Source organism: Acomys minous (assembly GCF_964271855.1).
Source record: "Acomys minous genome assembly, chromosome: 13".
NCBI classification, from domain to species: Eukaryota; Metazoa; Chordata; class Mammalia; order Rodentia; family Muridae; genus Acomys; species Acomys minous.
In genome coordinates, this window is record NC_140495.1 from 92,515,311 (window position 1) to 92,530,227 (window position 14,917).

The 14,917-nt window shown below is 39.6% G+C and overlaps 1 protein-coding gene across 6 annotated transcripts in view; it reads left to right on the forward strand.

Moving 5' to 3' along the window:
• Window positions 1-11,223, forward strand: part of CTNNA3 (catenin alpha 3) — a 1,390,227-nt gene extending 1,379,004 nt beyond the window's left edge. For all 6 annotated transcript variants that reach the window (XM_084751942.1, XM_084751940.1, XM_084751941.1 and 3 more), the window contains one exon: window positions 9,924-11,223. In XM_084751942.1, the coding sequence (XP_084608068.1) occupies window positions 9,924-10,211 (288 nt within the window). In that variant the 3' untranslated portion in view covers window positions 10,212-11,223. The remainder of the gene's footprint in view (window positions 1-9,923) is intronic.
• Window positions 11,224-14,917: the final 3,694 nt, after the last annotated feature.

The window sequence follows — 14,917 nt, forward strand, 5'->3', positions numbered from 1 at the left end:
CCTTTGACCTCCACAGACACCTTTGCTTGCATGTATATATCAAGTGTATGTTTTTCTACATATATTTTAAACATATTATATATGTTTTTATGTTATATATTTAACACACATTCAAGATACAACATACTATATGATATGTGTAATATATTATGTATGAATGAGAGGGTTGGGCATTGCTAAAAGGCCTGTAGCTAGAGTCTTCACAGGCACTGGCCAGCCTACTCAGAAACACGGGTCAATCCCAGTTAGAGTCACATAGCCACAGACAGGATTTCCCTAGAAGCCTTTAAACGAGCCTACAAGCTTTTCCTTATGGTCTCTGCCATTTTGTATGGATGGTTGACCCCTGCATGTAGGCTGTTTCTAAAGAATAAACGTTCTTTGTTTTTACATACTATTTGAGTCTGGGGTCTTCTTTCAGCAATTATCAGACCCTTATATGAGTACATACTAAATATATTTGGGGCTACTTAATTAAAAGTACATTTCAGATTCCTTTGAGAAGTGACAAGAAGAGTGTTGGCATAACAGTACCATTTCAAAAGTCATGCTGAATTTTAGGGTAGTTTTATCAACATTTAAGTATGTTGATAAAAGCCAAAAGAAAGGAATAAAGATGTGTCATAGGAGATAACTGTTAATTCTATAAAGCCCTCCAGAAGGCAGAAAATAAAAGGTATCTACAGGACATTTTTGAACAATAGAGAACTTTCATTTTGGTAAAAATTGACAAGATAATAGGTAGAGATTCAGGCAAGTTTAGCTTTGTTGTTTCTATGTCCATGTGCATAAGGGCAGCACTAATTGTACCCACTGGGTTAAACAAGGAAACAAATACATGCATGCATGCATATATGCATAGAAACAAACAAATTGAGAATATGAGGTTTGAAGAGAGATGTTATGCAGGTCCTCATGTGTGTATGGGATGCGGAGGGTGAGAGTTGAATACAATCAAGATATATTGGAGACATACATGCCATTTTCAAAGAGTAAAAAGAACAATTAAAAAGTAAAGTATATGCTGAATATTTTAATAGTGTGGAAGAATGACAGAATAATCAATAAAAGTCAAAAGAGCTTGAAAATAATGAGATTGTATAGTATCTGTAGGTTGATCCTCCTTCCAGGGTTTAAAGCTGATGCCATCTTGAGACACATGTAATCACTGAGCCACGTTTCTTGCTGACTGTGCCCTTGGAAGCAGCCTTGTATATTCTGTACCTTAGCCTCTGGCTCCTGCAGCATTGTGAAGATGTCGTGTCCTCACAGGGATGTCGTAGGAAAAAGCAGACCTCATTGTCTTGACTAATGTTAGAGCAAAGAGGATCAAAGGATGAAATACCAATATCAGGCTCACCCCTGCTAGCTCTTCTGCTAAAGAACGTATGAATAGTCTCAAATAATGTCTCTAGAGGTATTAATATGTTCGGGGACAGTTACCCACCAAACTCAGAGAAGGGCATTGTATCTACTACGGTTAGCATAATAGGCCGTTATCAGCTATCAGGGGTGGGTGCTGACAACCAAACTGTGGTCATCCGCAGGGAAAGAATGTTCTCTTAATCATGGAGGCATGTCTCCAGCCTGAGCATTTGTCCTTCGTTCAGCATTGCTGACAGATTGATAATCATTTTGAATCTGTACGTGTGTGTGTGTGTGTGTGTGTGTGTGTGTGTGTGTGTATAAAAGTTTAAATCGAAATGAATCCTGAGATGCTACCAGAACTGGTATGTTTTGTTTTAGGTGATATAAATTTTTTGACTTAGAATATTTGCTTTAAAAAAAAAATCCCTGAAAACTATTTTTGTAAGGACGAGTTTACAACTGAAGGACTGTCACACTTATTTGAAAGCCAAGGCAGGCTCAGCACTTTGCAGTTCTGTGCATTGGCTTCCCCCTTTTCTAGAGCGGTTATCCCTCCCCCCATTTCATGTTCTAATGGAGTTGGCCAAGGACGTGTTTACTATGTGAATGCCAGAGGCCTATGGAAATAACTCTGCTTGTGCAAACAAAACACTTCCTCTTTGTCTTAAAAATGACCTTGACAGCTTAAATCTGGAGATGCAACTTCATTTTAACTAGCTTTAACAAAGAAAGCCTTTATAGAAGTTGCCTATTAAGCCAGCTAGACTGCTTAGCTGTTTAGCAATGCTCTTCAGGGGAAAAAAATCCTCTTTGGAGACAATAGAATGTGTTAAGTGAGTGTCTGATAAGTGAGATGCTCAAGAGAGGTTTACAGTGCATCAGAAGACAGTGAGAATTTTTGCTGAAACAAATACATCAAAACATTTTGCAGTGTGTGGTAACCATGTTTAGATATTAGTCTAGAAATATCAGTGGTGCCAATAAGCTAGAAACACAATGAAGGAATCGGTAAATCTTTTCAGATGTAGTTACTTTATGCACCCACTTACAAGCCCACACCTGTGCCTGTCTGTCAGCAGGATCTGTGCTAATGTCTCATCTGTGCTTTAACTGAGCACTAGAAGTCAGAGCTGAAAGGACTCCCAGAGCACTGTGTCCTTCCTGAGGCTTCCAACTCTAGGGAAACAAATTAATGTAATTTCTCTTTGAGGATCAGAAAAAAAATATTTGATTAATCAGGATTATATTTATACAGTTTAATGTTTAAAAGGTCTTAGAGACTTCCTTGTCCTGGATAACCTAATTTGTTTATAGTTTTGATTGTTTGTTTATTTGTGTGTGTGTGTGTGTCTCATTTATTTGCTTGACGACCAGATTTTAAATGTTTAAATGTCATTCTTTCTCAGTCTGTGGGCTATGATCAAGTATATATGTTTAAATGTAAAAATATCAACTTAGATGCCTTCAAATGCCTTAAGGCCTATAAGCATAACTTTATGAAGGAGAGAGGGGAAAAGCTAAGTAGGCGTAGAGGAACAAAAAGGGTGCTGGGTGTTGAATAAGATGAAAGTACTTGATACAATGCTGAAATAAAGCCAGTGTTTTGCACAATGAGTATGTGATTCAAAAAGAAATGAAAGCAATTTTAAAATGTTTCTTAGAATTATTAAAGAATGAATATTTCAGCTCCTCATATTTTCTTTTTTTTAATTTTTTATTAATTTATTCTTGTTACATCTCAATGGTTATCCCATCCCTTGTATCCTCCGATTCTTCCCTCCCTCCCATTTTCCCCTTATTCCCCTCCCCTATGACTGTTCCTGAGGGAAATTTCCTCCCCCTGTATATGCTCATAGGGTATCAAGTCTCTTCTTGGTAACCTGCTGTCCTTCCTCTGAGTGCCACCAGGTCTCCCCCTCCAGGGGACATGGTCAAATATGAGGCAGAACATTCTCCACGGTTGAGTGAAGAGTGGGGTATGACTTTCACACAAGCTCCTCATATTTTCAAACCATCATCTTAGCAGGTGATAAATCATTTCTGTTTCTAGTACCAACTTGCATTTAAAAAAATAACATTTACTTCCTTAAAGGCAGGACTAGTGAAGAGTCACTTCTTAAAGTTTAGACATTAGCTCTTCAATATATGACAGTAATCGCTATCGAATCTGGCATATTACAGAAAGGCAGGGTTACAAATAGAACCTGAATGTCTTCATTCAAATTCTGTCTCTAATATTTAATAGCTGTGTCCTCTTGACCTCCCAGTTTATTGTTTCCTCATCTATCAAATGAAAATAACAGTAGTATTGTCTCATAGGGTGGCTGTGTGTCAATTGCCACTAGCACACCATGACATTATCAATTATTATAAACCGTTATTAATTTAAACCTGCTACCAAAGTTCACACAAGTGCCTTTCAAATATTGCTTTTGTTCATATCAGTCAGGGTTCTCCGAGTTCAGGTGAACATTAAGGCTCACAGTGTCTTAGGCCACATGGGATGTGTTTTTCTAGATTAGATGGGTATAAGAAAGGCAAGCTTGGCCTTTTCCTAAGCAACAGTCCCAGCAGTAATTATTGACATGGCAGTTCACACAAGCTTTGAGAAACCATGTGACAGAACTGCTTTAATGGGTGTATGGTTCATTTAAGCTCACAATTCTCCTGCAATCCACATGCTTGATGAATGTCGTATAGCCAGAGAACAGGGGATAGGACAGGAATGTATTGTGAATACAAGGCATTGCCGTATTTTTGACATATACAGGTGAGAAATATATACATAAAAAGACCTCCCTGGTTTACCTTCCTGAATATTCCTCTTGGATCTTACTAACCGCAAAGAATTTTGATAATGTTTAATGTTTAAAAGGTCTTAGGGATAAGGGTTTTCCACCAAATAGTCCAGATTAACATGGTAAGTTGTCAAGGAATTATACCTCAGGTAAATCTCATTATATATTATGTCTTATTCTCTTTTATGTTGTTAGGTAGTGACACCATGACCAAGGCAAGTTACAAAAGAAAGCACTTAACTGTAGGCTTGTCTACTGTTTCAGAGACTGAGTCCATGGCCATCACAGTAGAGAGCAAAACAGCAGATAGGCAGGCCTGGCTTTAGTGCAGTAGCTGAGCTCTTACATCTGATCTACGAATTGGAAGCAGAAAGAGCCTGGGATTTGTGTGGGTTTTCGACACCTCAGAAATCCCTAGTAAGATACCTTTCCCAACAAGGCCATACGTCATAAGCCCTCCCAAAACATAGTTCCCCAAACTAGGCCCCAGGAGTTTAAATGTTTAAATGTAATTCTTTCTTGGTCTTTGGGCTATGATCAACTATATACATTTAAATGTAGAAATGTCAATCTAGATGTCTCCAAATGTGTTAAGGCCTATAAGCATGGAGGAGAAAGGGGAAAAGCGAGGTAGGCAGAGAGGGGCAAGAAGAGTTCTGAGGGGGTTGTGTACGATGAAAGCATTCAAATATATGAGCCTGTGGAGGCCCTTCTTATTCAAACCACCACGTATTAGTTTTTGTAGAAAAAAATGTTCTTTATACATTAGTTACACAGACAAAAGCTTGGCTATTAAAAGAAAGATACATTTATTTTCTTTTGAAGCTTCTAAAGTAATGTGTTCTTGATACATTTTCAAAAAAGGAGCAAATATTTAATCTGAGAACATGTTAGAACCAATCACATTCGTATTGTGGTTGAACTGAAACCTTGTAGAACATGCCACACAGCATGGAAAATATACAGTAATAAGTATTAAGATTCATGTAGAATGATAATACTAGTAAGATGCGATATAAACCTTATTTGGGTGTTTTTAACAGAGCACTCAGGATAAGATTTTATTAGACATAATCACTTACTATTAATCTAGATATTTTACAAGAGACTTCTAATTTCTGTCTTGACTTTGACACCATTTGGTTATTGAGCTCTGTGGTGACAGTGAAGAACTATTTTACTCAGGTTTGTTGTTGTTGTTGTTGTTGTTTTGGAAACCACATTGTGATATTTAGTGAGAACAAGCAAGAGTCTCACAATCAAAACAAAACAGAGGTATGTCCTTTTTGACTGTGGCAAGTGCCAAATGTTGATTCACACAGTGTCTTCTTGAAAAAAATTACTCAAATTCTCATCACCTTTCTGGACTGATGAGCAGGAAACTCTGTGTGCGTGCATGTGTGCGTGTGTGCGTGTGTGCGTGCGTGCGTGCGTGCGTGCGTGCGTGCGTGTGTGTGTGTGTGTGTGTGTGTACAATGTTTCCACAGTTGGGAGAATCTGGAAGAAATTTAGGATCATAATTGATGCCTTACCTAGTTCTCCGTCTAGCTCTGAGAGGAGTGTTAGCAGATCTCTGTGACAAAACATTTCATGTTATGTTTGCCAGTGGAATTTTCAGTTAATGCCAGTGATCTACAGCAGACATCCCCCATAGGCCTGCGTTTTAATATCTGCCTGGTTTGCTCTCCTAGGAATTTGGAATGAGTCAATAATCTTATACTACACAGGTGATTCTTAAGGACATTTTGTTCAATAAATTGACTATGGATGCCAAAGGCCTCCATTACCTCACTCTCATTTACCTTTGTCTTTAGCAGAGAGGATTTTTCATAAAATTGGATCTGAATAAAAGCAATTTTTTAATAATGTTTTGCAGGCATTCAGCTGTACATATTTATTCTTTAAAAGTAAGCCATAGACACTCCTTGAGTACTGACCAAAAATGTCTGCCATTATCTAGCCTTGTCTTTGCCAATTGCCTATCATTTGGCTAACAGCTCAGAGGCCCACCTCTCAGCACCCATAGTACATAGTCCTGAATAGTCTTCAGCAAGGTCTGGAAGCTTTCCACATGACATGACAGTAGCCTATGAGCAATTGCCCTAATCTTCTGTCTCCAAAGCTAGTCTTCATGCCCTCTAGGGGGTATAATTTGTCCTGTGGTTTCTCTGAGCCATGTGGAACTGAAGGTTTTCCCATAACCATTTATGATTTTAAAGTCAAAGGATTTTTCAGGGTAAGAGATCATCATAGCACAGGAAGGGGCTTAATGATAAAGGAGAGAAGGAAGACAAGCCAGCCTCCACGCCGGGAGGCCTGGGTTGAACTTGAACTTCCTTCCTGAGCTGCCTGTGTAGAGATATCCCTTATGTGGAGAAAGCAAAAGGATAGGAAGCCAAGGTAGTCTATCCATGGTAAGATTACACAGTCAAAACGGGCAAGAGAATGTAAGTTACAGCCACTAATGGCAGCTTGAATGACAGGTGGTCTCTAGGATCTTCTCTCATAGAAGAATCTGTGATGGAGCTCTGATGATGCAGAGCTCAATATCATGTTTGAGGGCTGCCATTACTCACTATCCTAAAAATATTATTGCGCTCATTGAAAAACTTGTTTTGCTGTGCTGGATTCGGCAAGTACTTTCTACTTGGTCCTAGAAACCATGGGGCAAGAGGAAGGACAGCAGGTTACCAAGAAGAGACTTGATACCCTATGAACATATACAGGGGGAGGTAATCCCCCTCTGGAACAGTCATAGGGGAGGGGAATAAGGGGAAAATGGGAGGGAGGGAAGAATGGGAGGATACAAGGGATGGGATAACCATTGAGATGTAACAAGAATAAATTAATAAAGTAAAAAAAAAAAGAAAAGAAACCATGGGGCAATTTTATTTTTAGTTCTTTGAGAAGTTCATTTACCAGGTTTTGGTCATATTCACCATCCCACCTCCAACTCATCACAGGACTATCTTGCTCAAGTTTGTGTCCTGCTTGTTTGCTTGCTTCCGCCATCAAGGCCAATGTGTGCTGCCCACGTATCATGGGTGTGTGATCTTGCACAGGAGAATGGTTAGCACATCAGGGGCTACACTCTTAGCAAAAACTGACTTCCTCTCTTGGCAGCCAACAATTTCCATTAGCTCTTTGGTTAGAGGAGGAACTGCTTGCACAACTAGCCTCTCCATGGTGGAATTTGGTACTTGCTTGGGCTTGTTCAGTCCCTGTGTGTATTACTGTAACAGCTGGGAATTCATCCATGAAGCTCCCTGCTGTGCTCTGAAGACACTATCTTTTTATGGTCATCTACTGTCTCTGGCTCATTACATACTCTTGTTTGCCTTTGGAGTTGGAGCATAAATATTCTCTTTAGCATTGAACCTTCTGCAGTCTATTATTCTCTGTACCTTGCCCTGTTGTGACTCTCAAGGTTCGTCATCATCCACTGCAAATGGAAACTTCTCTGATGAGGTCTGAGAGGTGCCTTCATCTATGGGTATAGTTATAAGTAATTAGGAGCCCATTTAACACTGCATCTCTTTAACAGATACTAATAGTAGCAGATTCTCATCCATAGTCTACGGTCTGTCCAGCCATAGGTTTTAGCCTGGTAATGAGGCCAGGTACTGGTTTCATGTGGAATGAGCCTTAAATCTTACTGATTGGATTTCACGACATTTGTGCCACCATTGCACCAAGTGGGGAGGCCCATCTTGCTAGTCCAGTCATTCTCATAGCTCATCAGGCTCACAGCTAAGTGGGAATATTAGTTCTTTAAACCTCTGGCAATGTTCATAGCACATTCCAGCACCATGAAAGCTAACCATTTGGGATGCAGCTTCAAGGTTAGTACTGGCTAGATGTTTCCTGTTTTGTCCTAGCTCGTGAAAGGGTCTTTTCATCAAGTTCTGGAAGGCAACTGAATGCATTGGCAAAAAGCTTGTGCTGTTTGGGGGTGGGGCTGTCTTAAGTATCTTACTGTCTAATAATTCCAGAATGAGTAACCCATTACTGGGACTAGATTTTTAATGAAAACAATTATAAAAGAGAATGTTTTAATTTGTGATCTACTGGCAGCTTGACAATAACTCATGGTATTCTATTTAAAGTTTAGTCATTTTATAAGGCTCAGTGCAAATGAACAAATTGCGTAATGTCCTCCAAGATCACAGATGCTCACTGTCCAGCCACATTAGCCAGTCGGTGAGTTCCAAGTTCCATAAACCATGTCTCAGCATGTAAGGTAGGGAATAACAGAGGGAGAGGATGACCCCAATCTCTACATGTGCACACATGGGCACACAGGCACACAAATCTATCTCTTTCTCTCTCTCTCTCTCTCTCTCTCTCTCTCTCTCTCTCTCTCTCTCTCTCTCTCACACACACACACACACACACACACACTCAAAAACACTTGTGACTACATAAAATCCTATTTATACTTGTTAAACATCTGTCATTTTTGCCTTATATACAGGTTTCACAGTTCTGACTTTAATAAGTAAAATATATCTGCATATAAAATAACAATGAAAAATATTATATATACATATATATTCATCACCATCGTTAAAATTACATATTTTTTGGTGTTACCTTTTCAAAGATCTCAGGCTTGGCAAGTTACGGAGCTCATTACATTTACTTGTGAGGAAGCAGCTGGATAGACCACTGCCCCAGGCACATAAGATTAGTTCCCCACTCTGCCTCACTTATTTTTTCTGTGTGTGAGATGAAGCTCCTCAAACATCCAATGCAGAACACTTGGGCCAGTGACTGCCGCTGGGCTTTAGTAACTATACAGAAGCAGTGTTTGGGCCTCAGCCCTGACAGCTTCTACCATGGTGTGTGGGGGGGGGGCAGCTGTGGCGCAGTGAGTTGGTTGCAGGTGACTATCTGCCAAAATGAAATAATTGAAAATGCATTGATTGTATAAAAATGAATCGACTTGGCTAAGCTCTGAGGTTTTTTGAAAAGTCCTAGGAATGCCACTCCCGTTTTTTCTGAGCTTATTTACATGAATAGCACCCTAAAAATTTAACAAACAAGATCACCTGGGAAAAGGTATTCTTAGTAATTCTGCAAGCACATCTGTGTCATTAAGCAATTTGCCAGTTTTCATAGGTTACAAAGGTAATGCTGCTAATTCTTACAAACTTTTTGGCAGCTGCTCTACTGGCTTCTTATATAAATTACTTTATCTTTAACAAATCATTTTTTTCTGAGTTAACTGATTTGATGAAAATTTCTCCAGGAATCTGGACTTTAAACTCAGTTTTATTTGTAGTTTCAATTCTTTCTATAATAGCAGTCTCCATAACAGAATAACATCTCTGTTTTACACAGAGACCCATTTAAGTGTAATTATTTAAGAAACACTGAAAAAAGTATACAACTGCATTTCCATGTAGTGTGTGTGTGTGTGTGTGTGTGTGTGTGTGTGTGTGTAGCTTCCTTGCAAATAGAACTTAAATCGTCTAAGATATCACACTAAAAACAAAATGTGGATGCACTTTTGCATCAGGGAAACCTTTAAAAATAATGGGATAGGATTATATAAGTGATTACATATCAATATGCAAAATAAGAGTTAGATCATTCATATCTTGAGTCAAAAGTACAGTGTCATCGTCAACGTCCAAATCCACAAACCTTGCATTCCTCACTTGGGTCAAAGTACAGTGTCATTGTCTACCTCCACAAACCTTGCATTCCTAACTGTCTTTTTAAATAGCAGCTTTTTTCTTTTTTCCCCTACAGTTGGACAGTGTCACCTCCCTGATCCAAGCAGCCAAAAATTTAATGAATGTTGTTGTGCAAACGGTGAAAATGTCGTACATTGCCTCCACCAAGATCATCCGCATCCAGAGTTCTGCGGGGCCCCGGAACCCAGTTGTCATGTGGAGAATGAAGGCCCCAGCAAAAAAGCCCTTGATTAAAAGAGAGAAGCCGGAAGAAACGTGCGCAGCTGTCAGAAGGGGCTCAGCAAAGAAAAAGATCCACCCAGTTCAAGTGATGAGTGAATTTAGAGGGAGACAAGACTACTGAGACCCTGACCCACTCTAGTGCTCATTTCCACACCCCAGGCCACAACCACACTGCTTTATCTCACCAGTTCATTGCTTCTTTCATTCCGCTAAGCTTCAGAGTTCAGCTTGCAAATAACATAAAACACTGGGGTTAAACCAATGTGTGCAGTGTGTGTTTAGGTTCCTGTCCTTATCACCTCCATACAGCCAGCACAGCCTAGTTAACTGGCAGGTGGCACCTAGGGAATAAAACTCACAAGTGTCATTTAGGCTTGCCCTTCACAGGGAAGAGATTAAGTTCATTACCAAAGGAATGCAAGAGACAAAGTGAGTTCCGTTTCCTGGAAGGGTTTGCACCCATGCATTCTTTATTCTTGTAAAGGAAGACACTGGCATTAAGTGTTCCACTTACATTTCATTACACACAAAAGAGGTTATCAACTGTTTTTCCCAACTAGTGTCCATACTTTTTGTTTAACCTACCTAACCTGGTACCTAACCTGCTGGAAATGTGTCATTCTTGCCACAGGAAAGAATTTTCGGTTTCTAGGTAACACTACCCATTATTAATTAGTTAGTAGGCCGTAACCAAATGTGTGTGGTCAAGCTTCTTACTAGAATTTAAAGGCCAGTTGTGTTATTAAAGAAGTGCTTTGATGACATTCTGCTAGGCTCTAGGCTACAGTCTTGGAATATGATGTTTGTACCTTTAATTTCTGCTGTCTAAGAAGCTCTAGACTGTTAATGTTGGGCCCATCACAGCACATATGTAGACTTAAGCACCCATTGGAGAAGTTAATTTTTGTTTGTTGATTTTGTTTGTTTGATACTGGGGTTCAAACAACAGCATTGCACAGGCTAGGCAAGTGGTCTATGCCTGAGCTTCACAGCGAGCCCTCCTATTAGAGGAACGAGACACTGAGTTATAGCACAGAATAAGTCTGCAATGGTGGATGTACAAGGAACTCTGCGTGATTCTAAAATCTCCTTTGTATCCACTTGCAGTTGCAATTAAAATGAGATAACCAGTTTGCAAAGTCTTTTCTCAGTGAGTGAAATCTACCTCCTGATCAGAAAGCTGAGTTAGCTGAGTTTATGTCAATGAGTTTGGAATGCTTTTAATAACCATTTTAAATGAATGTCATCAGGGTTATTTTATATATCCATTGACTATGCTTCTCTACACTTGAGTTTATGATGGAATCTACAGTAGTCCGAGAGAGTGGTTCATAATGACTATAGCCTTTCCTTTCCCTTATTTCTTCCTCCTTTTTACTTCCCTCTCTTTCTTCACACCAAGCTGTACTGGAAGAGCAAAGCGTCAGGCTGACATATAACAACACTCAAAGGATCATTTCTCCATTGATTTCATTTTATTGTATCAAAATTCTGCTATAATCGAAGCTCTTCAGTTACACAAAACTGCCCCTAAAGAGTCATTTTGTCACTTCTGATTGATCAGATAAGATATCTATAGCTAATACACTCTGACATCAGGAGGGCCACTTGTACTTGAAGCTGGAGGAATAGCATTTGGGAATACATTGTGTATGCTCCTGAACAAAAGAAAAAAGAAAAGAAAAAAAAGGTCAGGCAGATGACTCTCGGTTAGGAGGTAAATATTAATTCTCTTTTAATACATTGAATTCCTTTATTCTTCCAAAGTACTGGGTTGATTGTCTGGGATATGTAGTTAAACTTCCTAGGAGCATTTCTCCAGTCATCTTGCCCTAAGGACTTTCCCATAATAATTTTTCTGGACAAAGTGTGCTCTCCTGATGAGAAGCAGTAAAGAAAGGAATTAGGTCTTCCAGGCAATGCTGGCTGTCAGTGCTACCTGTACAACTGAGACAGACAGAGAGCCTGTATTATTGAAATGCCAATATAGTGCTCTGTATTCAATGGAGAACAATTTTAGCACAGACTTCTTTCTGGTATAATGCAGATTTATAATTTGGGGAACAATGAATTTTTGTAATGCACAAACACTAGCTTTATATACTAGGGCCTGACCTTACATAGGCCAGAATCATAAACCCTCTTTGCAAAATCAAGTGTTCATTTGGCCCCAAACAATCCTTCTATGTATTGGAAGTTTGCATGAAATACTGGAAAAAATAATAACAAAAATAATTCTAAATGATACAAATAACAGACAACTTCACCTAAAATAGGATATAATCAAGGCATTTGCTTTGGTATAGAATTCCAGGTAAGTTCAAAATAAACGCCTATAATTAAACAAAACAATAAAAATATTTAATTGACAAATGCCCAGGTGTACATTCTTTGTAGCAATCAAAAGCATAATAAGAACAAGAGACATAAAGCTCAAAAGGACATCTTTCTACCTGAGAAACACAGGCAGTGGCAGAACTTTAGTTGGATTCAAACAACAGGAGATGCAAATTTCTACAGAAAAAGAACTGATATAACGGTGCTGGCAAATTCTCCTACAGGGGGAATCTAGGAAATTATGAATGGAAATAATAACTGGATGGCTCAGTATACACATTTTGAAAGCACATCACATTTGCTTGGCCATGCTAATGAGAATTCACCTGTCCCTTTTCTTGAAATTAATTCCATTTCATTTCCATAGAAAAATGTACTTGAAGTTTAATGCCATCTACAAGGACAAATCCATCTCTGCATTACCACCTAAATCATCACCAAGAAGATTGTTAGATTCAAAGTGCTGTAGACCCAGAATAACTGGTAAAATACTCATAAAGCCATTAAATATAAAAGTCGATAAATATAAATTTCGTTTGTTAACAAAATACAATTATTATGTTACAGTATTTCTTTCTATGAGGGTTTTAGAATTCTGCTTCAGTCTGCCTTCCCCTGATGTCATGGCCTACTTGCCATGGGGGCGTGGCCCTGCCCAGTTTATAAAAGGACAGACTCATTTGCCTTTCTTTCTTTCTCTCTCTCTCTCTCTCTCTCTCTCTCTCTCTCTCTCTCTCTCTGTCTCTCTCTCTCTGTCTCTCTCTCTCTGTCTCTCTCTCTGTCTCTCTCTCTGTCTCTCTCTCTCTGTCTCTCTCTCTCTGTCTCTCTCTCTCTGTCTGTCTCTCTCTCTCTCTCTCTCTCTCTCTCTCTCTCTCTCTCTCATGCCCCTCCCCTTCTTTCTTCCCCCCTCCCCATGCTCATTTCTCTAATATGAAACCCAAAAGGGCCAAATTCCTCTCTCTAAGTACTTTTGCTGCTCTTCTTCCCGCTGCCTGTCTGGAGCCACCTGTGAGGAAGCCTTCCCAACTAGCTACTGAGACTGTGGTTCTAAGAGTAGGTAATTTCCTGCTGCTTTGCTCACTGGGGAGCACAGGTGATTCATTCTGCCGCGTGGCCCCGCCCCCAACAGTGCTGTGCGTGGTGAACTCCGCGTGGACTAGCAGAATGCCAAACTGTCTATTATTGGTAAGCAAATGCCCATCACAGAGCGCGACCAATTTCGGGTACCACTGGTGTGAGTGTCCTTGAGCTGATCTACTTCTGCCAGCCACTTGCAGGTGCCCTCTTCAATATTAGCTCCTCACACCCCACCCCAAGGGCACATCTCTGGGTAATCCTCTGGGTTTGCGTTATTCCTGCCATGCTGGAGTTGGGACAGGAACACTGTATTCAGCCACCCTGAGTCACTACAGCCAGCTAGCATTTTAAATTTGCCCACCACTGGTTCCTCACAACCATGACAGACGCCTTGTTGGGTCCCAAAAGGGGAGAGGGAGTTTTTACCCTCCTCACCATCTTTGTTGAGGGCACCCAGGTGCCTAGCTGCCATCTTTGTTGAGGGCAATCATGTGGCTAGCCACCATCTTTACCACCTGTTTCCAGCCACTGCCCTGGGCGCTCCCTTTTTCCACAATAGGACTGCTGGAGATCCACTAGAGATGCACAGGTGTGACTCCTACTCCCTAATTCCAGCCTGCCAAAAAGCAGGCTAGGGAAGGCAAGGGGTGGAGTTAACCACCTGCATTCAGTCAGCTCATGGTACTACAATTACTGATTACAAATCCCTGGCTAAGACAGTCAAATAGTCAGGGCTCTCAACTAAAAATAAAAATTATTTCTGATTTCTTTTTCTACTCTCAAAAAAAAAAAAAAAGAACACAAACAGAAAACAACAACAACAACAATAACAACAAAAAACAAAAACAAAAAACCCAAAACAAATCATACAATTGCTTATTGGGTGTGATATTTGAAACATATATAAAGCTGAATCTCTGTTTATCAACTTTTAGATAAAGAAACCAACAAGTCTAAGAATGTGCATTAAGTTTGATGCATGCAAATTAAGAATGTTAGAAGGTATAACAAAGTGTTTCAAGTTGGTTAAATGCAAGTTATGAATGTTAGAAGGTCTAAGCAGGTGTTTTAAGTTGGTAAACGCAAGTTGTAAAGGTCAGCCTGTCTAAAAGGATGTTTTATTTCATCCTGTTGCTCTTGGTATTGTTGTTTCAACTGTTCAGAGTGTTGACACTGATCAATGGACATCTAATTTATTAAACTATGAAAAGCTTTCCAGTATATAATCCTATCATAGTTTCGATATTTTAAATTTCCTTTTGTTTGTCTTTTTCTTAGAATGTCTCTCATTGTACTAAAATTAGATACATCTAGTCTTCTGGACAGGCCTCTTTCTTGATGTGTAGTGACGCTAAAGTGAGATTTTCTCATCCTGCTTTACAGGAGTTTTCTGTTCCCCTTTCCCCCCCTATA